General features: G+C 35.8%; 1 protein-coding gene across 1 annotated transcript in view; it reads right to left on the reverse strand.

Moving 5' to 3' along the window:
• Positions 1-17,861, reverse strand: part of LOC144370532 (son of sevenless homolog 2-like) — a 40,564-nt gene extending 22,703 nt beyond the window's left edge. Inside the window, 9 exon segments of the mRNA XM_078031337.1 lie at positions 4,645-4,807; positions 4,959-5,078; positions 6,255-6,477; positions 9,233-9,336; positions 14,141-14,263; positions 16,229-16,252; positions 16,254-16,308; positions 16,771-17,420; positions 17,794-17,861. Coding sequence (XP_077887463.1) covers positions 4,645-4,807; positions 4,959-5,078; positions 6,255-6,477; positions 9,233-9,336; positions 14,141-14,263; positions 16,229-16,252; positions 16,254-16,308; positions 16,771-17,420; positions 17,794-17,861 — 1,530 coding nt within the window.
• Positions 17,862-23,939: the final 6,078 nt, after the last annotated feature.

Consider the following 23,939-nt stretch of genomic DNA (forward strand, 5'->3'; position numbering starts at 1 on the left):
CAAGAATTAGTATACAAGTAGGCTGGGGTTGTAGCCCAGTGGCAGAGCACTTGCCTAGCACATTTGAGGTACTGGGTTTGATCCTCAGCACCGCATACATCTACAACTAAAAATAGAAAAAAATATAAAAAGACCAGAAACAGGACTACACATAAGGATACTAAATTTATGACGGCTGATATTATAGGTCAATGGGGAAAAATGAATTAACAATAAATGAATGCAAACAACTGGGTAGCCTTATGGAAAAAAATGTAATAGTATGGGTTGTGGCTCAGTGGTAGAGTACTTGCCTGGCATATGTGAGGCAGTGGGTTCAATTCTCAGCACTGCATACAAATAAAAAAAATAAAGGTCCATTTACAACTAAATTTTTTTTAAAAAAATGAAATAATATTCCAACCTCACCCTATATTCAAAACTCATTTCCACCTAGAGTAAGGATTTAATGAGAAAGATAAAACATTAGGATAATGGGGGGGAAATTAAAGTGGAGAACAAAAGCATAAATAACAAAGAAAAAAATAAGTAAATTTGACTACATTAAGAATTTTTGTTCATCAAAACACACCACAAAAAAGATTAAAAGGGGAGCTTTTATCTGGGAAAAGATAAATGATGATATTTTAGAATCCAGAATATAAGAGCATTTGTATATAACTATTTAAAGTTAAAAATTTTCCACAAGAAGAACAAAGAACCAAATAGAGGTTCAAACTCATTAAAAATCAGGAAAATATAAAACAAAACCACAATAATGGAAAAGATAAAGGCCTGAAAATATCAAGTATTGATGAGAATATAAAATAACTGGATTTCATACATTTCTGATGGGAGTGTGAATTGGTACAATTACTTGAGAGAACAACTTGGCATTATCTAGTAAAGTTGAAGACATCTATATCCTAAATTCTACTTTTAGAGTAATATATTTGGGTATATCAGGATATATATAAAGAATGTTAACAGCTATATTGTTCATAACAATTCCAAATGATTATTAACTAATTAAAAAATGATTAAATTTTGGTAAACTGATTTCTATAATTATGATATAGTTATGAAAAAGAATGAACTATAGCTATAAACAACATGAATCAATCTTAGGAATACAGTGCTAAGAGTCATTGAAGAATTATAAAATTAAGAAAAATGCAAAATAAAACAATATAGGTTAGATAAAAGCAAGAGAATTAAAAGCCTAAGATTCATTACAGTGAAAGAATGGAGGGGCTCTTAAACTGAATGCTAGGTACACAGATATTTTTATTCTTTATACCTTATATATAATTATAGAAATACTGTCAGGCTGGGGATGTGGCTCAAGCAGTAGAGTGCTCGCCTGGCATGTGTGCGGCCCGGGTTCGATCCTCAGCACCACATACCAACAAAAGATGTTGTGTCCACCGAGAATTATAAAATAAAATGAATAAATATTAAAAGTTCTCTCTCTCTCTCTCTCTCTCTCTCTCTCTCTCTCTCAAAAAAAAAAAAAAAGAAAAAAGAAATACTGTTGTCCAATAGTTTTTAAAATGAATGGTTAGCCTGTAAAATGAATAAAGTGCCTCAGAGTTTTTCAATATCTGAGTTGAAATAATTAATCTGAACAGATAGTTAATTTCTTTAATATATAAAGTTCATAAGTAAATAAAATGCGAATACCCAAATAGAAAAATTCAAACATAAAAATATTTTTTCTTCTTCTCTCTCCAATCACAACCCACTAAAAGAATTAATGAAGAAAGACATATTTTTCCACACTATTCTTAATATTCATGCAACTCCACTTAGAGGTTTAGGGTTTGTTCTGTTTTGTTGTACTAATATGGAATCACACTATAGTCATTCAGAACTTCCTTATGATTTTTTCCCCACAAATATCACATATATTCTTGCAAGATAATGTACAAAAATGACATCATTTTTTTCTATAGAACAATATTCCATGTTGTAGGTATAAGATAATGTATTTAATCATTCTTCTGCTGATGGAAAGAAGAATATTTCTAGTTTTCTGCTACTAAAATAATGCTAAAGTAACTATATCTTCATACATATAACTTTATACTGTGGTGCTTTTATTTCTTTAGGATTTTATTTATTTAATATTCTGGGTCTGAGAGTATGTGTACTTTAAATTTTAACATACATTGCTGGGTTGCTTTCCACAAAGGTTTTACAAATTTATATTCCCAAAGGCAATATTAATATAGTTGAGTTTTTACCTTGTTAGCTTTCACTTAGAAAAAGTCTTTCATAGTAAAAACACAGGAAGACCCCATAAATTTGGATTGATTTATGAGTCTATATATCAAGGCAGCATAAAAATGTTTAAATTAAAAAGCAGTCAAAATAAAGAGACACTGAAAAGATATAGTTTGACTGTCTTCATATCTTTAATATATTAAAAAGTCCATAAGTAAAAATGCAAACATCCAAAAAATGAAAGAAGACATGAATTAAATAAATCATAAAGAAAAATAAAAGTGACCAATAAATACATTTTAAAATATCCCATATCACTAGTAGCCAATAAATGCATTTGAAAATAGCTAACATCTCACCACTTTTTAAAAACACAAGTTTAAAATGAGAATTTTTATTTTTGGCTGATAAAGTCTTTAAAGTTTTCAATACAGTAATACCCAGAACCATTTATCATATTTTTTGCTAGAAAACACTTGGCAAAAGTACCATCTTTAGAAACTTCTAAGGAAATAATCATATTCTTTTTTTTAAAGAGAGAGAGAGAGAGAGAGAGAGAGAGAGAGAGAGAGAGAGAGAGTTTTTTAATATTATTTTTTTTTTTAGTTTTCGGTGGACACAACATCTTTTTTTTATTTTTATGTGGTGCTGAGGATCAAATCCAATGTTCTGCGCATGCCAGGAGATTGCGCTACCACTTGAGCCATATCCCCAGCCCCAGGAAATAATCATATTCTTAAAAATACATCTACATATGGGTGGTCCATGATAAATTATTTGTCACAACAATAAAATCCAAAATAACTTAATTGTTCCACAACAGAATGATGGAATAAATTATGGTTTATGTGTGAGACAGAAAACTATGTAGGCATTAACAATCTTGTTTTTGACAACAAACTAAAAAAAAGTGTTAAAGAGAAAAATATGTAGGCTACAAAAATCTACTTACAATATAATCTCAATTTTGTTATTAAAAGACATAAAATCTTTCTATACACTAAACACATTATTTTATAATTTAAAAGATAAAATTTTAGAAAGGGTTCTTTCCATATTATTTTTTTGACTATATCTAAAGGTGACACTTCTCAGAGGAAGATACACAATCTATCAACAAACATGAAAAAACGTTCAACATCTCTAATAATCAGAGAAATGCAAATTAAAACAACTCTAGGATTTCATTTCACTCTAGTCAGAAGAGTAGTTATCAAGAAAACATGCAAAAATTAGTGTTGGCGAAAATGTAGAGGAAAAGGCACATTCATACATTGCTGGTAGGACTGCAATTGGTACAGCCAATCTGGAAAACAGTATGGAGATTCCTCAGAAAACTTAGAATGGAATCACCATTTTGACACAGCTATCCCACTCCTCGGTCTATTCCCAAAGGACTTAAAAACAGCATACTATTGGGACAAAGCCACATCAATGTTTATAGCACCACAATTCACAACAGCTAAACTGTAGAACCAAACTAGATGCCCTTCAATAGATGAATGGATCAAGAAACTGTGGTATATATACACAATGGAATATTACTCAGCAGTAAAAGAGAATAAAATTATGGCATTTGCAGGTAAATGCATGGAGTTAGAGAATACCATGCTAATCGAAGTAAGCCAATCCCCAAAACCAAAGGTCGATTGTTTACTTTGATAAGTGGACACTAATCCATAATGGGGACAGGGGGATGGGTTGAGTGGAGGAAGTTTGGATTGGCCAAAGGGGAAGGGGCATGGGAATAGAAAAGATGGTAGAATGAGATGATCATCATTACCCTAGGTACATGTATGATTGCACGAATGGTGTGATCCTACTCTGTGTACAACCAGAAATGAAATGTTGTGCTACATTTGTGTACAATGAATCAAAGAACATTCTGCTGTCATGTATAATTGATTAGAACAAATAAATTTTTTAAAAAAGTTATTTGTGTGATTATATTTAATATCATTTGTCATTTATGGGAGACTATCAAAGTGCCATTGAAGAAATTCATGTGAAACTTTATTATATTTAGGTTAAGCACATTAAAAAGAGGTACAGGTCCTATATTCTTTGACAAATCCTAAACTTACTAGTATATATTGATATATTTTTAAAAATATCTTTAAATTTCTATATTTAAGTGGAAAATATGGATTCATTCAAAGATAAATTCAAGCCAGGAGTGGTTGTAATCCTAGGTACTTGGGAGGGTGAGGCAGGAGAATCAGAAGTTTGAGGCGAGCCTCAGCAACTTAATGAGGGTGTAAGCAACTTAATGAGACCCTGTCTCAAAATAAAAAATAAAAAGGGCTGGGGGTGTTGTTCAGTAGTTGAGTGCCCCTAAGTTCAATCCCTGGTACCAAAAAGACAGGCAGTAGGAGCAATCTCTTTGATATTAATTTTATCTTTCCCCAAAAGGATGAAATATTTAAGCCTAAAACTTACCTCAAAGGTATGGTCTAGTCTGTACACTGACACTGAATTTACTGCACTGACTATCTCCAGTACACCACTGAAATTATTCAAGTCTTGAAAAACTTGCAGAATTTCTATAATTCTACTTAGTACTGCCACCCGTTCTTCAAAATTTTCTGCTTCCACAATGCATCTAATAACAACAACAAAAAATCCATGGCTTAGAAAAGTTTCTCCACCTAACTTAAGAAATAAGAAACTTCTTTAGAGCCAGAATTCAAGCTTAAATAGGACTTATTATGATGATGATTAAGAAGCAATAATAAAGAATAAACAAAACTTACTTTTCAAACCACAGGGTGAGGTTTCTGGTATGGCGAATCATTTTTAATAAATTTGGAGAATTTATCTCTTTATCTTCTTTGGTCCACACACTCCCTACAAGTTCAGAAGGCTGGACTTTCCTAGAAATAAATTTTAAAAAATAAGTACAACCTAATCTATCTATAAAGGATTAGTATCAAGATTATTTAAAGATCTGCTAAACTTAATTTAAAAACAGATAATGACAAACATGAAAAAATATTTTCTCTCAGGAAAAAAAACTGCAATAAAATTCCATTTTATTATTGCCAAAGCCACAAAACCTTAATAATATCAAATTGGTAAGAAATGATAAAATAATCTCCAACTCCAATATGCAAGTAAAAATTGATACAATCACTTTGTAAAACAATTCAGCAGGATCTTCCATTACTAAAGATATACATACTAGCTGACCCAACAATTCTATTGCTAAGTACATTCCTATGTAAACTCTTACAGAAAGTTACAAGAACTCATTCACAAGACTGTTCACTGAAGCACTATTTACAGAAGGTAAAACGCCAAACAATCTACCAGTTCACCAATAAGAGACTGAATAAACTGTGGAATACTCATAGAATGGCTAAAATAAGTGAACTAGAACTATATTCATGGACTTTAACAGATATCAAAAAGAATATAAGTAAAAACATGATGCAGAATAAGTATGTTTAAAATGTACAAGCCAATACTATATATTATTTAGGAAAATGTGTGTGTGTATATATAGAGAGAGACAAACAGAGTAAGCATCAAATTCTGGGTAGTTGTTATTTTTTTTTATTGTTGGTTGGTAGTTGTTATTTCTTGCGGGGAAAGGAGAGCAATGAATTAGGGAGAATTATAGAATTTCAATTTCATTTGTAATGTTTTTGTTATACATGAGCACTCATTACATGGCTGCTTATCATTAGGATAACTTCTCTAGATATTTATATTTCAAATGAGGGCTCCTGGATACAGAAAAGATTTTAATGGAATGATAGTGGCAGGGGCTTACTGTTGAATAGTTGTTACTATTGTAGTGCATTAGTCTTCCTACCATTCCTCTTGTGAAGGATTGCTCATCCTTAATCTAGGTCTATATAGCAACATGTTAGAAGACTTACCTACAGGACATACTGTGATTAAAACTGCTATGAGCTTCCCTCCAAACCCAGGAAAATAGATGAGATATTTTTAAGCTGTCATGATATGTAGCAAAATGTTTAAAAAATAGGTAAGAGGTATGCTCAAGGTTTTTGAAAATAGACCAAGAAATAACAATTACCTACCTGTAGAGATAAGATTCCAAAAGTGTTAGCTGACGAGCAATTTCTATTGGGTGAAGTGTCATAATATCAAATGTTTCAAACTGCCCTGGTTTACTGATATGCCATTTAATTGGTGGAGGTGGACTTTCAAAGGTAATATTATGGCTTATTCTATTTGCCTGAGCTTGCTTCTTCCTCTTGATGATCTTAGCAATTGACTCTACCCATTTCTTCATAGCTTTCCCTAGAAAAAACACATAATTAGAATGTCTTTTACTTGACAGACATAACTGTAGATCTTCATATAATTTTTAACGTTCACTTAACTTCAACAATTATCAACTTATGGCAAATTTTTGCTTCATCTAACCCAAATCATGCCATTTCTTCACTCTGTTGTTTGTTTTTTTGGTACTAAGAACTGAACCCATGGATGTTTTCTCACTGCACTACATCTCCAGTCCTTTTTTGTTTTTCATTTTCAGACAGGGTCTTGCTAAGTTGTTGAGGATCTCACTAAATTGTTGAGGCTAGTCTTGAACTTGTGATTCTCCTGTCTCAGTCTCCTGAGTTGCTGGTATTATAGGCATACACCATTATACCCAGCTCTAGTTATTCTTTAAACAAATTCAAAAATCATATCATTTTGTCTATATTTAAGTCTTTTTAAAATAATCATTAGGTCATTATGACATATAAAAAATGAATCATTTTTTTCTTTTTTAAAATTTGTTTTTAGTTATACATAACAGAATATATTTTGACATACTAGATGGAATATAACTTCCCATTCTTGTGGTTGTACATGAGGTGGAGTTACACTGGTCATGTATTCATTCATATATGAACATAAGAAAGTTATGTCTGATTCATTCAACTTTGTTTCCTATTCCCATCTCCACTCCCTCTCCTTCATTCCCCTTTATCTAATCAAATGAACTTTTATTCTCCATCCCTGTTATTGTGTGTTGGCATCCACATATAAGAGAGAACATTTGGCCTTTGATTTTTTGGCTTATTTCACTTAGCATAATGATCTCCAGTTCCATCCATTTACTGGCAAATGCCATACTTTCATTCTTCTTTATGGCTGAGTAATACTCCATTGTGTATATACACCACATTTTCTTTATCCATTCATCTTTTGAAGGGCACCTAGGTCGGTTCCATAGCTTAGCTATTTTGAATTGAGCTGCTAAATTTCTTTGTCAAAAAGTGAGATCTTAAAATCTTCAAATACTTGGTTAATATTCAAATTTCTATCTCTTAAATATTTTTCTTATAGTTAATTTGTTTTAAAAGGACATAAATAACATTTACTTAATTATATTTAGTCCATATGTCCTAAGTTTCCTTAGGACTACAGGTTCTCCCTTTATGTCTCATTTTTGCTTGCAATTTATTTGTTGAAGAAATGGAATTGCTTGTATTGTGGTGATTCTCAAGTCTGTCTTGCCAACTGTACCCCTGTGGTATCATCTGCCATGTTTCTCTATCCCCCCTATTTTCTGAAAACCAGAGACATAGAGATTGATGTTTTTGTTTGTTTTAGTATTGGGGACTGAACCCAGGAGCACTTAACCACTGAACTTCATCCCCAGCTCTTCTCTTTTTATATTTTATTTTGAGACAGGGTCTTCTTAAGTTACTTGGAGACTTGCCAAGTTACTGAGGCTGATTTTTGATCCTCCTGCCTCAACCTCCCAAGGTGCTGGAATTATAGGCTTGTGCCACTGTGCCCAGCAAGATCAATGTTTTCACATGAATACTTGCCAAGAATACTTTAATAGGATTCTTAGCCAATATCTTATACTGTTAGATAAAACACAAATGTTCTTAATATAACATATGTTTGATGACACATATTATAGCCTGGAATTTTATCACATAGGCTATGTTTGAAACTTCAAGTTGGAAATTCCTATCTTTTAGACACAAAAATGTATTCCTCTGGGGGCTGGGGTTGTGGCTCAGAGGTAGCACATGCAAGGGCCTTGGTTTGATCCTCAGCATCGCAGGCGCTGGATTTGATCTTAGCACCACATAAATGTAAAATAAAGATATATGTCCACCTAAAACTAAAAAAACAATATTTTTAAAAAATGTATTCCTCTGGAATATGTTTCTAAGAGAGGAAATATTATTTTAAAAAGCTGATAATCATCTAAAATTAAAGTACCAGATTAAGGAGAATAAAAAAGCATAAAATTGCTGGGTGTGGTGATGCACACCTATAATCCCAGTGGCTGGGGAGGCTGAGGCAGGAGGATCATGAGTTCAAAGTCAAGCCTCAGCAACTTAGCAAGACCCTAAGCAACTCAGCGAGACCCTGTTTCTAAATAAAATATAAACAAAGGGCTGGGAATTAGGCTCAGTAGTCAAGTGCCCTGCCCCTGAGTTTAATCCCCAGTACCAAAACAACAACAACAAAAAGCATAAAATTATATATATATTATTTATTTAATGGAAACAAATGGCAAACTTGAGGGGACATAAAATTAAATAGCTTTAATTTATTAAAAAAGGACTTTTGACATTTTTAAAAGCAATATTCTCCTTAAAAACTTAAAAGGGGGGGCTAGGATTGTGGCTCAGTGGTAGAGCGCTCGCCTAGCACCGGCGGGACCCAGGTTCGATCCTCAGCACCACATAGAAATAAAGGCGTTGTGTTGTGTTCATTTACACCTAAAAAATAAATTAAAAAAAAAAAAAACTTAAAAGGGGGTTAAGAGTATAACTCAATGGTATAGCACTTGCCTAGCACGTGCAAGGGTCTTGGTTTGATCCTCAGATCACAGACAAATAAAAATATGAGAAGACAAGGTTCTAAGACTTTATATGGTTCTAAATATATGTGAGCTTACTGGAGTTTATAAAGATCATTCCAAATGTTATTTCAGCTTTTTAAAAATGGAAAGCAATTTACATTCTTAGTCATACAATTTTGAAAATAAGCTCAAATGCAACATAAGAGCCAATCAAAACTTTAAATAATATACCTCTTACACTTGAAATGAAGGATTCCAGTCTTTTAAGCAATTCCACATCTCTTTCAAAGTCATAAAAATGGTGTTCAACCCAATGGTGAAATACATTTAAAATCCTGGTAAAATAAAAGAATCACATTTTAGTGAAATCTTCAATTATACATTTTTTACTTCTATACTTCTTCATTATACTTCTTTCATTTTTCTAATGCCATGGCGATAGTTTTATATGCAACAATCAATATAATACTTAGAGTCTCCATTTTTAATGAATACCTTAAGTGCTTCAATAAGAAGAAGAAAATCAATCTCCAAACTGTACATTATTTTTAAATTATACTTTAGCCAGGAGTGGTGGCTAACACCTGTAATCCCAGCTACTTTGGAGACCGAGGCAGGAGGATTGCAAGTTCAAAGCCAGACTGGGCAACTTAGTGAGACCCTATCTCAAAATAAAAAATAAAGGGCTGAGGATGTAGCTCAGTGGCAAAGTGCCCCTGGGTTCAATCCCCAGTACTGCAAAAAAATAAAAATAAACATAAAAGTTATACTTTAAAATATGTATTTGTATAAGGGGCTGGGGATGTGGCTCAAGCGGTAGCGTGCTCGCCTGGCATGCGTGCGGCCCGGGTTCGATCCTCAGCACCACATACCAACAAAGATGTTGTGTCCGCCAACTAAAAATAAATAAATATTAAAAAAATATTAAAAAAATAAAATAAAATATGTATTTGTATAAAGATTATGGTTTCTGTGTTTAATCACCAATTAATGTTAAGGAAAAGTGTCTTTTATTCATATATAGAAAATACATGCTCTATAATAGAAAAGCTATTTTAAGTTTTTAAATTGAAAAAGTATTTTAAGCTGTAAATTTTTAATGTATTTTTCATATAAAATGGAAAATTAACTAAGATTTATTGTATTTGGTTCTAAATTCAAGTGCTAGCCTAGTGTCGTTGCACATGTCTATAATCCTAGTGACTTGGGAGACTACAGGAGGAAGACTGAACTTCAAGGCTAGACTAAGCAATTTAGCAAGGCCCTAAGCAACTAAGTGAGACCCTGTCTCAAAATAATAAATAAATAAATAAATAAATAAATAGGGCTGGGTATGTAGCTCATTGGTAAAGCACCCCTCTGTTCAATTCCCAGTACCCCCCCCCCCCAAATAAATAAATAAATAAATAAATTCAAATGCTATCATCAAATTTCCCTGTAACCTACAAATATGCCTATAACATTATTTCATTTTAAAATACAAAAATATTTTTGTCAAGAGAGTGATTTTGTTTTGCATATCACAAAAATGATTACTCCTGATCTTGCAAGTATTTAATTATCTATACAAATATAAAATGCTCTCTACCAGAGACATCCTAATAATATTACTTTTCTTCATTACTTCAACAAATGGCCATTTGCAGGTTAGATTTTTATTTCCCTACCACAAACAACTATATTTCTCTCAGACTATGCAAGTACATTTAATTACCAGTCTTCATCATGCTATTTATATTAAAACAACATTAAGTCATTATGGTCTGGTAAGTTCAGGAGCTTAGAAAATATATCAAAAGATCATAAATTGTTAGCTTCTAATTTCCACTTATATCAGTTCAAACAGTTCTGCTTATATTTTCTTTCTAGTTTCTATAGTATTGATGTAATTTTAAAATTACGATCAGATAAAAGAAAAAAGTCTAATCAGACTTCATCAAACTTAAAAACTTCATCTCATCAAAGTATCATTAAGAAAACTAACAGGCAAACCACAATCTGGGAGAAAATATTTACAAAACCTCTTTTTGACAAAGGACTATATCCAGTCCTACTCGATATACTTATACAACTTAGTAATAAAAAGATAACTCAACAAATGATAGACATGAGTCAAACCTATTCTTCAAAGATGAAGAATGACTAGCCAATAAGAGACAGTAAAATGTTCTCAACATCATTAGTCAATAGGGAAGAACAAATTAAAACCACAATGAGATACCACTATACACCCAATAGTATGGCTAAGGTATGAAGAATAACATCACTAAACAATGGTGAAGATATGCAGCAATGGAATGCTCATATATTGCTGGTGAGAATGTTCAGAAGAAGTTTTGACAGTTTCTTTTTAAAAGAAAACACACATCTACATTATGTCCTAGCTATTCTACTCTGAGTTATTTACCCAAGTGGGAAAAAAAGAAATACACACACCCACCCACACCCACATTCACAATAAGACTTCTAAGATAAAGTTCATAGCAAATTTACTCATAATCAAAGACTGGAAAAAATGCCCAGGTATCCTTCAATGGGAAAAAATACATGAACTGTGGTGTATTCATATAAGGAAATAACTATCTTAGTAATAAAATTTAAAAAAACATTGATTCAAGCAACATGGATGAACCTCAAAAGCATGTTGAGTCAGGCATGAAAGTTATAGAATCCATACCTTTCTTTCCCATACTAGTCAGAGTCACACCCACAACAGGAATGAAGTAATTCAGACTTGGGGATGGCACCAAAAGATCTCAGAAATTATTATCTTCTAAATTAACAAGTGAATTACAACTCCTGAACAGAGAACAAGGAATGTAGCCTTTGAATGCTTCTTTAAAAACCCTTGTTCCCCCTGATCAGCAGAATCAAAGCCTCTGGGACTGGAGTCACCTGTGTTTCCTTTTTGCTAGCAAAGCAATAAAACTTCTCTCTCCTTTTCCTCAAAACAAAAACAAAAAAGTGTAAAAATCAATTTATACAAAATTCTAAGACAAGTAAAAGAGTCAATAGCAGGATAAATCAGAATACTGCCTTTTGGCAGTAGCAACAAAAATTGACTAGAAGGAGCACAAGGGAACTTTCTGGGTTGTGGTCTATCATTCTGTATCTTGAAAGGAGTTTGAATTACAAAGACATTAAAATTTAACCAAAGTACACTTAAAATGTGTGTATTTCATGTTATGAACATTTTAGAACAAATGAATAATAAATACTGAAATGTTATTGATATATAAGTTGAAGCATTTAAGAAATAGTGTATTTTGAAACACATTCAAAAGATTAGGTGATTAATGAACTGAGTGAAAAATGAAAAATAAATATATGTGATAAAAGTAAGTAAAATAAAATGTTAACAGTTGATCTGGTGGGTTTATCATTGTTCACTATGAAATTCTCTCAATTTTTGTCTTTTTTAAAATGTCAGAATAAATTGCTAAATAAAATATATTAGCTTACATTTTACTAAAATTCCTTCAATGCTCACAGAAAAAGTTTAACAAACTGGCTTGAATTTCAAAGCCATCTTCAACTCTACCCCAATATAGTTAATCTCCTCTATTACAACTTACAATACAATGTCTTCATTCCTCTAAGTTCAATTTCCTTACCTATTTCCTCTGCACACCATTCTCAATCCTGTCTTTTAACCTTTGTTCATACTACTTCTAGGTACCCTCCATACCTTCAATCACCTTTCTGCATATCTAAATTCTACACATCCCTTCGGGACAATCTCAGATTTTACCTCTTCTAAGATGTCTTCCCTAACTACTGGAGTCTAATCTTAGCTATTCCTGAAGTTTTATAGGGGTATATTTTTGTGAGCCATTGAACTATTCAAAGTAGTATAATGTATAACTATTTCATGTATATTTTTACCCCAATAAAATCATAATATTATGGAACCATATCATGACAGTCTATTATTTTTGTATTCACCATAAGTCGACAAGTATACAACTGAGAACATGCTTAGATATAAACATTTAAAGAATTCACATGACTGAGATCTAAGATCTTATTTCCTGTCTGCCCTATAATAGGGACCTCATAAATGTATGCCTCATTTGAGTAGATTAGTGCAAATGCATTACAGTTACTTGAGAAAAATTATTCTTCTTTCTTGCTAATGTAATGGGTAAAAAATCTCATTTTCTTATACAAAGAATGACATGTTAAAAGTTTTGGCTAAAAGACATATAGCTAGGAACACCAATATTCCTCTAAAATTGAATTTATTTATGGTAATTATCCTGGAAAATAATAAATCCAGCTCAAAGCTATAATTTATTAGTTAACAGTAATCAAGGAGACAATATTTAGAAAAAATATTTAGATCATATATAGTTAATATGATAACTCAATATCCAATGATAAGGGGTAGATAATACTTTAGTTTTCATTTGGATTATAAGAAGGTTAAAGGAGCTTCCAATTTTTAATGCTTAGTGAAACAAAAACACAATGGCTCAAGAGGTCATATATGGTCCCATCCTGTCACTCCCTTTACATGACCCAAGTTCAAATTACTTAATCATACTAAGTTTTCCATTTCTTCATATACAAAGTTAGAATAATCATTGTGTTGCACCATAAAAAAAATTGTGTTTTGAGGATGAGATTAAAAAAAGATAAAGCACTTAGGGTAATATCTAGCACAGAAAGTACCTAACTGGCAACTCTATAATTAAATCTATTATAGAAATTATTGCAATGATTCCTTAGGTAACTTTACATAGGATAAAGAGTAGAAAAAGCAGTAGAACTTCCATAAATATTAAAAATTATAAAAAAACAAACAAGGACCAAGTACCATTACAAAGGGACATAAGGGAAATAAAGTGGAAAGCTGACAGTAAGCAAGCTTATATATGTAAGTTTTACTTATAATAACACACATTTATTTTGATATGTAAATATATCACATTTCAGAGAGAGCTGATGTAAATAACATGGTATACTTATATAAATTTCTTCAGGATATTTATTTAAAATAGCTTCACAGTGAAAGAAATTTGGAAATTTAACTGTCATAAAATTAACAATAATATTTATATTTAATTAAGAGCTAAGAATTTTGTGTTAACTATATACTGAAAATGGCACATAAGAAATGTAATATTCAGGTCAAACCTAAGTTGTACTGGTTGGGCGTATTCCTTTCGGAATCTTTTAAGGTCTGCACTGATTGGCTGCTCACCTTTCTCTATTGCCAATTTGTCTGCTTCAGTAAGTTCTGGCTCTGGAATTTCAAATCTAAGAAGAAAACCAAAAGGACAGGAATTTGTTCATAAATAAATGAAAGATATTTTAAATACAACAACAAAAAAATTGACCAAAGAATCCCCTTTCCTATCACTTTGTAGAAAGTGCAATTACTGTTAAGCCTTCCCTGCAGTACTCCATACTTCACAAGTACAAAAATTGCCTTCAGCTATATGATCCTAAGATTTTATATCAAATCTTTATAAAAAGTTTTTTATGATTAGCATTAATCAACCAACAAAGGGTTCATGGAAAAGATCCAAGAAAAGATCCAAGAAAAGAATCCACAGGAATATAACTTCTTTAAAGATCATAAAGAGCTGGGAGATTTAGTGTATGCCTGCAATCTCAACTACTAGGGAGTTGAGGCAGGAGGACTGCAAGTTCAAAGTCAAACTCAACAATTCAGTGAGACTGTCTCAAAATAAAAGAGACTGAGCATGTAGCTCAGTGGTAGAGCTCTAGCTAGCTTCTGCGAGTCCCTGTATTCAATCCCCAGTACCATAATGTGAAAGAAAGCACTTATCTAACCATCTATCCTTAATATTTATATCATAAAATGAAAGCAGACTAATCAATTTCCTTAAATACGTGAGTATGAAATTCAAAAAGGAAGCCCAAGATGAACTTTTAAATTAAGAACATAACCTAAGTGGGTAAGGTAAAAAATCAAAATTAAAAAACCAAAAACCTTGCCTAACCAGAGGAAATATAGCTATAATGTAAGTTAGGAAATATAGCTATAATGTAAGTCTAGCAAATATACTTTCCTTATTTTGGACACAGAAATAGAACAATAGATTTTCAGAACATATTATACTAAGTCTTGTAAGTTTAATTTTATAGAACAAAATGGAAATAGGGGTCAAGACAAAATTTTAGTTAAGTTTATAAACGTAAAACAAAAATCATTTTGTAGTTCAGATTATATATGTACATATTCATATACATGTGTGTATATACATATACATATACATATTTGTGTATGTATATATGTATTTTAGTACATTTTGTTTTTTGAAATTGGATCTCATTATGTTGCACAGGCTGTCTGAAATGATCCTTCTGCCTCAGTCTCCCAAGTACCAGAATTATAGACCCATTCCATGACATCCAGCCAGGTTCTTCTTTTTAAACTACAAAGCATTTAAAGTATCACTAAGTAAAAACATTCAGTTAAAAAAATTTTTTTCAATTCAAAAAATGTTTAAATATTAATAAAGGAATTGTTTTTTAGGCTTAATAATAATACATGATTTATTTAAAATAAAAATTTTTAACTTTCAGAGATACACATAGAAGTATTTACAGACGAAATATGTTTTCTGAGATCTACTTCAAAATAATTCTGGGGGTAGAATATTTAAATCTGTAGGGAAGCAGATAAAACATGTGTTGATAATTATTGAAGTTAGATAATGGATAAATGGGTTCATTATATTTTCTGTCTACTCTTGCACATGTTTGAAATTTTCCATAACAAATTTGTTTTAAAATCAAAAAGTGGAAAATTTCCTTAAATAACAGAACAAATTTTACTATAATGTTGTTTTTTTCCTCTCTAAATTGGGTCTTTAAGGGGCTGGGATTGTGGCTCAGCAGTAGAGCGCTCGCCTAGCACATGTGAGGTGCTAGGTTCCATCCTCAACACCACGTAAAAATAAATACATAAAATAAAGGTATTGTGTCCAACTACAACTAAAAAATATTTTCAAAAACTGTATTAAATTGGGTATTTAAGATTACCTCTTGGAATATTGCTAATAGCCGAAAAGAACTATGTTACAAACAGCAAACACTACTTAAAAAGTATGGTAATACATCTAATGTAATGCCAAATAAATTATGTCAACACCTACCTGAGTAGGTACCAGCTACTAGGCACTTTGCAAGGTACAGAACAGTTAATTTTTTTTATAAAATATTAATGGAAGTAAAATATACATTTTTTTTCACCGTTCAATCAGTACGCTTAGCAATTACTGGTTTACAAAACGAACGATATGTAGTAAGAAAAGTATGAACAAAATTGGGATCTGAAAAAGTAGAGCATAAACATATTTCATGTTCAATTTTTCAGTTTAATTAATTCAAAATACCATATTTCCCTTCCTTTTTAGTTTGGTTCTTCCTGCCAACTGTGGTATTTTCTTGATAAATAAGGATTGTTTTCAAATTTTTAAAATTTGCATTAATATGCAAATTTTATGAGCACTTATTTAATAACTAATCAAGTTAACAATATTTAATTAGCTATTTATCCCTTTTGATTCTGCAGTATTTTAATATTCTGGAGGCAATTCATTTTTTTTTTCCTGAGATCTTCTAAATAATTCTGGGAGTAGGTATTTAAATCTGTAATGAAACAGATGAAACATGAGTTGACAATTATTAAAGTTGGATGATGGATAAATGGGTTTATACATTATCTTTGAACACCATTTAAAAGCTTTTGGTAATTAGGCCCTAGGTAAGTACTCACAATGAGTTTCACATGCCTGCATACATATGATATGTTAACCTTTCAATTAATTTCACCACAGTTCCTCCTTTAATAATGGGGATTCCACTTCTACTTTGCAAGTTGTCTTCAAAAACAATGTTTTCCTCAGAGTCTTTTACCACAAAACGATACACATCTGGACTTGGTAATCTCAGTGGCTGATCATTTTCTTCTTTCAATAAAACACAATCTAGCATTCTATCTAGAGTACTACGATAATGAAGAGAAATAATGGTTGCCATCCAATTATTTTTCTCTTCTGCAGAATTAGCAGCAAATATTATGCTGTCTTTGGATACTAATTCAAAAGCATGTCTGCACTCACAAGTATCTTCCTTATCACAGATTTGTACTTTCCTCATGACAAACTTTTCTTTTAATCTATATTCTGCACTACTATAACCTGGAAGCGGGGTCTGGCCATGATTAGGTTTACAGCTGATCATTAAGCCATCAAAGAGAAAAATATGTCGTTCATGTTTAGCACCAGTTCTTGTCAATGGTCCTTCCATTATAAATTCATTGCAGCACTGTCCAATATCTTTGCCTTCCCATCCATCTATGTTTTTCTGAATTTCTTTCGTTTTTTTGATGGCCAGGTGCTTGCTTCTTAATTGATGATTATAAAAAGGGCAAACAGGATCCCTAATAAAAAAATGAATATAAGATTATTCAATGATTACACAGTTCTAATTCCTAATTTCTTCAAGTGAGAACTATCTCAAATCAAGTGACAAAAATATTAAGTTGGAGTGAGGGTGTAATCCAGTGGTAAAGCACACGGTTATTAGAATACATGAAATTATGGGTTAAATCCCCAGACTTTCAAAAGAAAAAATTAAATATCCAAATACTAAATTTTATATACAACATTTACTTTTTTTCATTACTGTGAAAGTGAAGTACTACAGACTATATTTCAAAATTCCTAATGCCATAAGTACTAAAATTACAAAAGAATCCTAAATTCTTATACTGATTATACAATTTTTTTTAGATTCATTAAGTGTATCTTAACATATGATCTTCTTTCTTTTGTAAAAATTCAAGGTTGGGTTTGGCAGTCCCTGGCTGTTGCTTTTGCATCTCCCCTTTATTCCCTACAGCAGCCACAGGGCTGCTTCCTAAATGCCATACAAACAGCCTCACTCCTTTGCTCCAGACCCTCCAATACCTTCTATCCACCCAGAACAGAGCCCAGAGCCCTCATCATGTCCTACAGACCATGGGGTGGGAGCTGAGCAGGAAACAGGGTGCCCAGGCTCCCGGACTTGTTTTCCTGGGGCTGTCAACAGAGCGGGGATCCAGACCTCGTCCTCTGGTGCTGCCCTGGTGGTGGGTGAGGTTCTGTCCTCAGGCACTGTCCCCAGAGTTTACCCTCCCATCTCAGCAGAACAGAAAGCTGGAAGCCTGGAACCTGGTCTCCTTTCTTGTTCATTCAGTGAACACCTAGCTGGAGGACTGGCCGAATGTCTTGCACAGACCAATGAGTGTTAAGTGTGCCTCCTTCCTGCACAGCAAGCCTAGGGCCTCACCAGGCGCAGAGCTACGCAGGGCCGGCTCTGCAGAGCATTTGTTTAGGAGGCAGGTGAGGCTTGGTGGGAGGGGACGTTCCCTTCCGCTCTCTTTCCCAAGTTGAGTTGGCATCTGAAAGACATGCTTCCACATTAAAAGAAGGAGAGAGAAGGCCATCGTGGTGGTTACCCCAGCATCGATGTCCATACCCGCTGTGTCTGGCTGGTGGCAGGTTCTTAAAGTGGTCCGTGGATGTGCAATCACGCAGGATCAGGAAGCCAGAGAAAACCAAGGTCAGGAGAGGAAGGACATGGCCAAGGCTGTCGGGTCAGAGGGGCTCTTGCCTAAAACTCTCTGGACCATGCGTCTACATTTTTGCCAGAGTCTACATAAGAGTAATTTTTTTTCTTTGAATTCTCGTAAGTTTTGTCTCATTTTTTTTTTTTGGAACCGTCAGAGGTTTTACATGTTTTACCACAAAAGCGGGAGCAACACCATCAAGTCCATGGTTAAACTGAGCTTTTTGTAAGACAGAGAAACAGGAAATAGATCGTTCTAAACACACGGAACTCTTCTGCAGATATCTTTTCTGGCATCTTGTTAACAAGAACAATTATGGTGAGCTGGGGATGTGGCTCAAGCGGTATCACGCTGGCCTGGCATGGATGCGGCCCAAGTTCCATCCTCAACACCGCATACAAACAAAGATGTTGTGTCTGTCGAAAACTAAAACATAAATATTTTAAAAATTCTCTCTCTGTCTCTCTCACTCTCTCTTAAAAAAAAAAGAACAATTATGGTGAAGGTCTTTGTAGAAGCTTAATTAAGATGCATTGGCAGAGAAGGGGGCGCCACTACAGGGCAGCAGTGAGATCCCCCAAGAGGTGACTGGGTCCATAGGACTACAGGACATGACAGGAAGGCACATGGCTACCCATCTATGAAGAGGTGTCAGTGGTCACTCAAAGGAAGGGAGGTTGGGGTCCTTCTGCTGATGGATTGGACACAGCATGGATGTCCTGGTGATGGGTACTTCTATCTCCAGGTGATGCCCGGAGCCTGGTGTACCATGGGCCCTCCAGCTGCGTCTGATTAGGCTGCATGGGGACATGGACTCCTCCCTCTCCTGCATCACTTAAGGAGGTAAGGGCCAGCTCGTCATGCAAACCGAGGACCTAAGCTGCAGCTGTCCGTCACCTCTGGTTTCAACACTTGCCTGTGTGGTCAGGATGGACCGTGCTGTAACACCACCAGGCTTTGTTCCCTTTGGTTCCTGTGGTGTCACAACAGAGCACCATGTTAAGCAAGTCTGCAGTGTGCTCAGCTGGTGGCTGTGTGATAATGGATAATTCTGGGAGAAATGTCTTACCTTGGGGGATATTTATTCCATTTTCCAAATGAAGTGTGTCTCATGACCACCTTCAAGTCTTGGGATTTATTAGAAGGACTCACAAGACCAATTCACCATGATTTGCTAGAAGGACTCAAAGTCACTGTCCTGGCTAAGGTTCATGCCTGCAGGTGGACAGGAGGGACAGCAAGAGGTGTACCAAGCATGGAGGAGCGAGCTAAGACCTCCAGAGCCCTTCCTCAGGGAGTCACATGGGAAGTGGTTTTCTCATCTAGCCGTGACCTTCAGCAATCCATAAGAAACATTTTCACCCAGGGAAGCCCACCCAGGTCTTTAAGTCTGAGACTTTCACCAGGGGCCATAACACAGGTTCCACATTGGCAGATGACCACAGTCCAGTTGGGCAGGTTTCCCACTTTACAACTCTGGGGGATGATCATTCATATTGATAGTCCATGCAACATTCAACATGTATCATGGATTTTCTTGCAGATTACTGCTAAGTATCTTACCAAAGATGCAGATTTTTCTAATTTATAATTCAGTGTACCATTTGGAATAGTAATGGAGCTGGAAATAATGAGTCAAGTGGTACATATTTAATAATAAATATTAACAAAATGCTTATGTAATTTAAAATGTATATGCTCTAAGGACCAAATGTTTTTGGCTGATCAAGAGAAAATCTGTAGAATACTTTCTAAGTGATGATATTGGTTGCCCTTGGCAGTGGACTTTAGAGAGTTGGTCCTTGAGTAATTTTTATTTCATATATTTACTATGAAACATATATTTATAATAAAAGACTTAAGACCCATAAGCTTGAACCATACTGACTTGAGTGGTTTGCATTATGAGCATGCTACCAAACTTCCAACCAGTGAGGCACCTTGGAGCTTGACCTTGCAAGACCAGGTCATGGTTCCAAGGTGATTTCCAGGAGCTTCCGCACCTTGGCAATTCTCCAGGCCTGGAGCAGGCTTGCTCTGACTTGCCTGTGTAAATCCAAGTTCAGGATTCTCAATTTCATAATTGACTTAGAGGCTTCTTGTCCCTGAACGCCAAGGAGACGCCACTTCCCCCTTTCCTGTGTCCAGCAATGATGGCTGCAAGGCTGACTCTAGGTCTTTGTGGTTTTACCCAGGTTTTACTGAAGATTAACTGAAAGGGCTCTAATGATGAATGCCAACCATGCTTCACACTCATGACCTCCCAGGAATTGGCTTTTGTTAGCTGCAAAAAGAAAACCCCCAGTCTATCAAGCCCCTGCTCGGATCTGCCATTAGTATCTAACAAGTGAAATTCAGTTAAATCGCGTGTCACCAGGTTTCTTGCAAAGAAAACTTGAAGTTGAATTTTGCAATTGATTCCCCAGGCCCTCCCAGAACCCACTGAGAAAGAAAGATAATGGAAATGGATTGTTTCAAGCCCACTTCAGAAGTGTAATTAGGGACGGCCTTGGGCAGCTATGGCTTCTTAGGCATTCGAACAGAGTTTGGAATTTCTTGCCAAATTTGTGAAGTCATTTAAATTTTTTTTGTAAAGAGCTCTTTTGTTCAGATTCTCTGCCTTTTAAGAAGGCAGGCTTAGCTCTCATCAGCCAGGGACTTGGGCTGTCGCTTTCTGACAGTCCTCCCTTGGTCTGTTCTGTTCTTCCACTTACAGCTCCTGGTCTCAGGGGCTCCCAAATAACAGGTGCCAAGAAGGAGCCCCCTCCACCAGGCAGCCAGGGGGGCTGGCGGCAGGTTCAATGAGGGGAGGAGCTGCTGTCTGAATCCATTTTTTTTCCCCAGGGAAAAACACAGAGAAGAAAAATATCTTCATTCAACATAGTGAATGTTCCCCAAGGTACCAATTGACCATCATCTCAGCTTCCACCTGCCAGGTGTGGCCACACCTGACAAAAGGCCATCTTGTCAAAGCCACCCCATGCTGCAAAGTGCAATTGACAACCTCCAGGAGAGGAGGGCACTGCACGTGCTACTCGGATGGTAAACAGGTAACACATCAATCCCTGTTTTTACAGCCTTCCAGGGAATTCTGAAGCAGGTCTTGCTTAGAAACCAGAGTGTATGGGGCTGGGGGGGGGCAGCCTGATACTTAGGCTTTAAAGAACAAAACGAGTTGTGTCATAGTAGATCAATGGGCCCTCCTGAGAGATTCCTGAAGGTGGGGCTGGACCTCAGGAAGGGGGAGGGGTGAGACTCGCCAGCTCTGAAGATCAGACCCCACAAGCGTGGGCACTCAAGGGCCCACCCAGGGACAACAGCAGCACAACCACTGGAGGGATCATCCAGTGGCAGGGATATTGGGAACATGAGACATCTGATGGTCTGTCAGGCTTGGGTCATGGGAACAAGAGACCTTCCAGAACATTCTCACAGAAGGCTCAGGCCCCACTCTCTCCATTCCGTGCTGCTCCTCTCAAGGGCTTGGGCCTTACAGGCTTTGTCTCCATTCCCAGTGCTTTCTGTTCCCCTGTAAATCTTGTGTGTCTTCAACGGCCACCAAACCTATCTTCCTCCTAAACGGCCCTGGCCTCTGCACGTGCCTCTGTGCATGGCTTCTGGCTACAGGGGAGAGGATGCCTGAGCTCCAGCCCAGCATCTACCTCCCCAGCGCCTCCTCGCCCTGCTCCCCCTTCCAGCCCCTGGGACTGGGAACCTCTGGGGAGAACCCATCCTTCTCAGACATCGGTTTTCATATTTAGCAGTAACATGCCTCGTACTAAAAATCCTAAACTTGTTACCCCCGCGTCGCTCTCCTCTAAGCTGGATTATTTTTTCCAGTTACATTAACCTGCCTGTTTTGTTCTTTTATGAATCCGCATCAGGGCCAAACAGGGGTTGAAAGGACGACTATCCTAGGAAGAATCCTTGCAGGAGGACAGGAAAGCCCCATCACGAAGGGACTTCGCCACAGAGACAAGGACTTGAATTGGGTCTGCAAACCCCTGTCCCTGTGCCCTGTTGACAAGGTGACCTACAGTCCCCTCTGACAGGACTCAGGGCTTCCCTGGAATAAAAATGTTTGAGTGGTAAAGCCAGAAATGTCCCAGACAATCTGGGACCAGGTGACCGTCCCTCTGCATTCAAAGCTGTGGGGACAGCAGGACAGTGGGGTAGAGGAGGGTGGATTCTGCGTGAACCTAAAAGCTGTGTTTAAAGTCCAGTTTTCCTACCACTTAGCAAGTGACTTTGCTTCTCTAAGACTAAAACTGCTGCATCTTCAACATGATATGCCTGCGCTCTTCCTGCTAGGTACCATGGTGAGGAGTAAATGGACCTTGAATAGGCCTGGCCCAGCATCAGCCCTGGGCAGCTTCTCCCTGAGCCTCATGATCAGTGCATCTCATCAGCAGCAGCTGGGGAACAGCAGATGCTGGGATTGGCAAGAAAACTTGGGCTTTCCTTGAGACACAGTAGTGAAGGGGTGTCACAGACACTAGCAATCAAGCTCCAGGTCATTATAATAAATGCAGGAAAAAAATCCATGATGGACAAAATGTCAAAATGTCAAATAAGGACAAGGTGAGGTTCCCTGTGGGTCGTACTGAAGCCCGAGACCGAAGGCACTGTATATGCCTCTGCATGTGTGCTCCATGGATGTCTCAGTGACCAAAGCTTTAACAAAATTGATTTTGATGATTCAAGAGGTCAAGAAAGCAGTTATAATAACATCTGTGTGGGGTATAAGTGAAGTATTTAAATTTAAAAATATTATTACGACTTTTAAGACACCTACTTTTTAATTTTTTTGATTTTTTTTTCAATTAATAGAATGTTCTGTGGAAAACTAACTGTGAAAAAAATCATGGCAATATCTACCCTTCGGATCTGGCTTCTTAAGCTAGCTGGGTGTTCCCAGGTTTGCCCATTCCATAGCACGGGTCTGAATTTCCTTCCTTTCCAGGGCTGGAGGACACCCCGGAATGTGGACGACTACCCTTTCTTTAGCCATTCTTTGGCTGAGGGACCTTGGGAAGGTTTAGTCCATGGTGACCAGCACTGCCTTGTGAGCCCCTATTTCTGACTCTGCCTGTGTGAAATGTCCAGCATATGTGAATCCAGAGGGGAAGAAAGCAGACCAGTGAGGGTCAGGAGCTGGGAAAGAGGGAAGGGTGCAGAGGTACTGGCTTCCTGCTGAATGATGATGGGTCCATCATTTGGACTTGAATCCTGATTTGGTTTCATTGGGCTGATTTTTATTTTCTGAGGCCTCAGGCACCTGCAGGATGAGCTGCTCCCATTGCTGAGTCCTTTGGAAAAACACCTAAGCCGCCCTCTGAACAAGGGCAG

The sequence above is a fragment of the Ictidomys tridecemlineatus genome, chromosome 14 (assembly GCF_052094955.1).
Source record: "Ictidomys tridecemlineatus isolate mIctTri1 chromosome 14, mIctTri1.hap1, whole genome shotgun sequence".
Classification (NCBI taxonomy): domain Eukaryota; kingdom Metazoa; phylum Chordata; class Mammalia; order Rodentia; family Sciuridae; genus Ictidomys; species Ictidomys tridecemlineatus.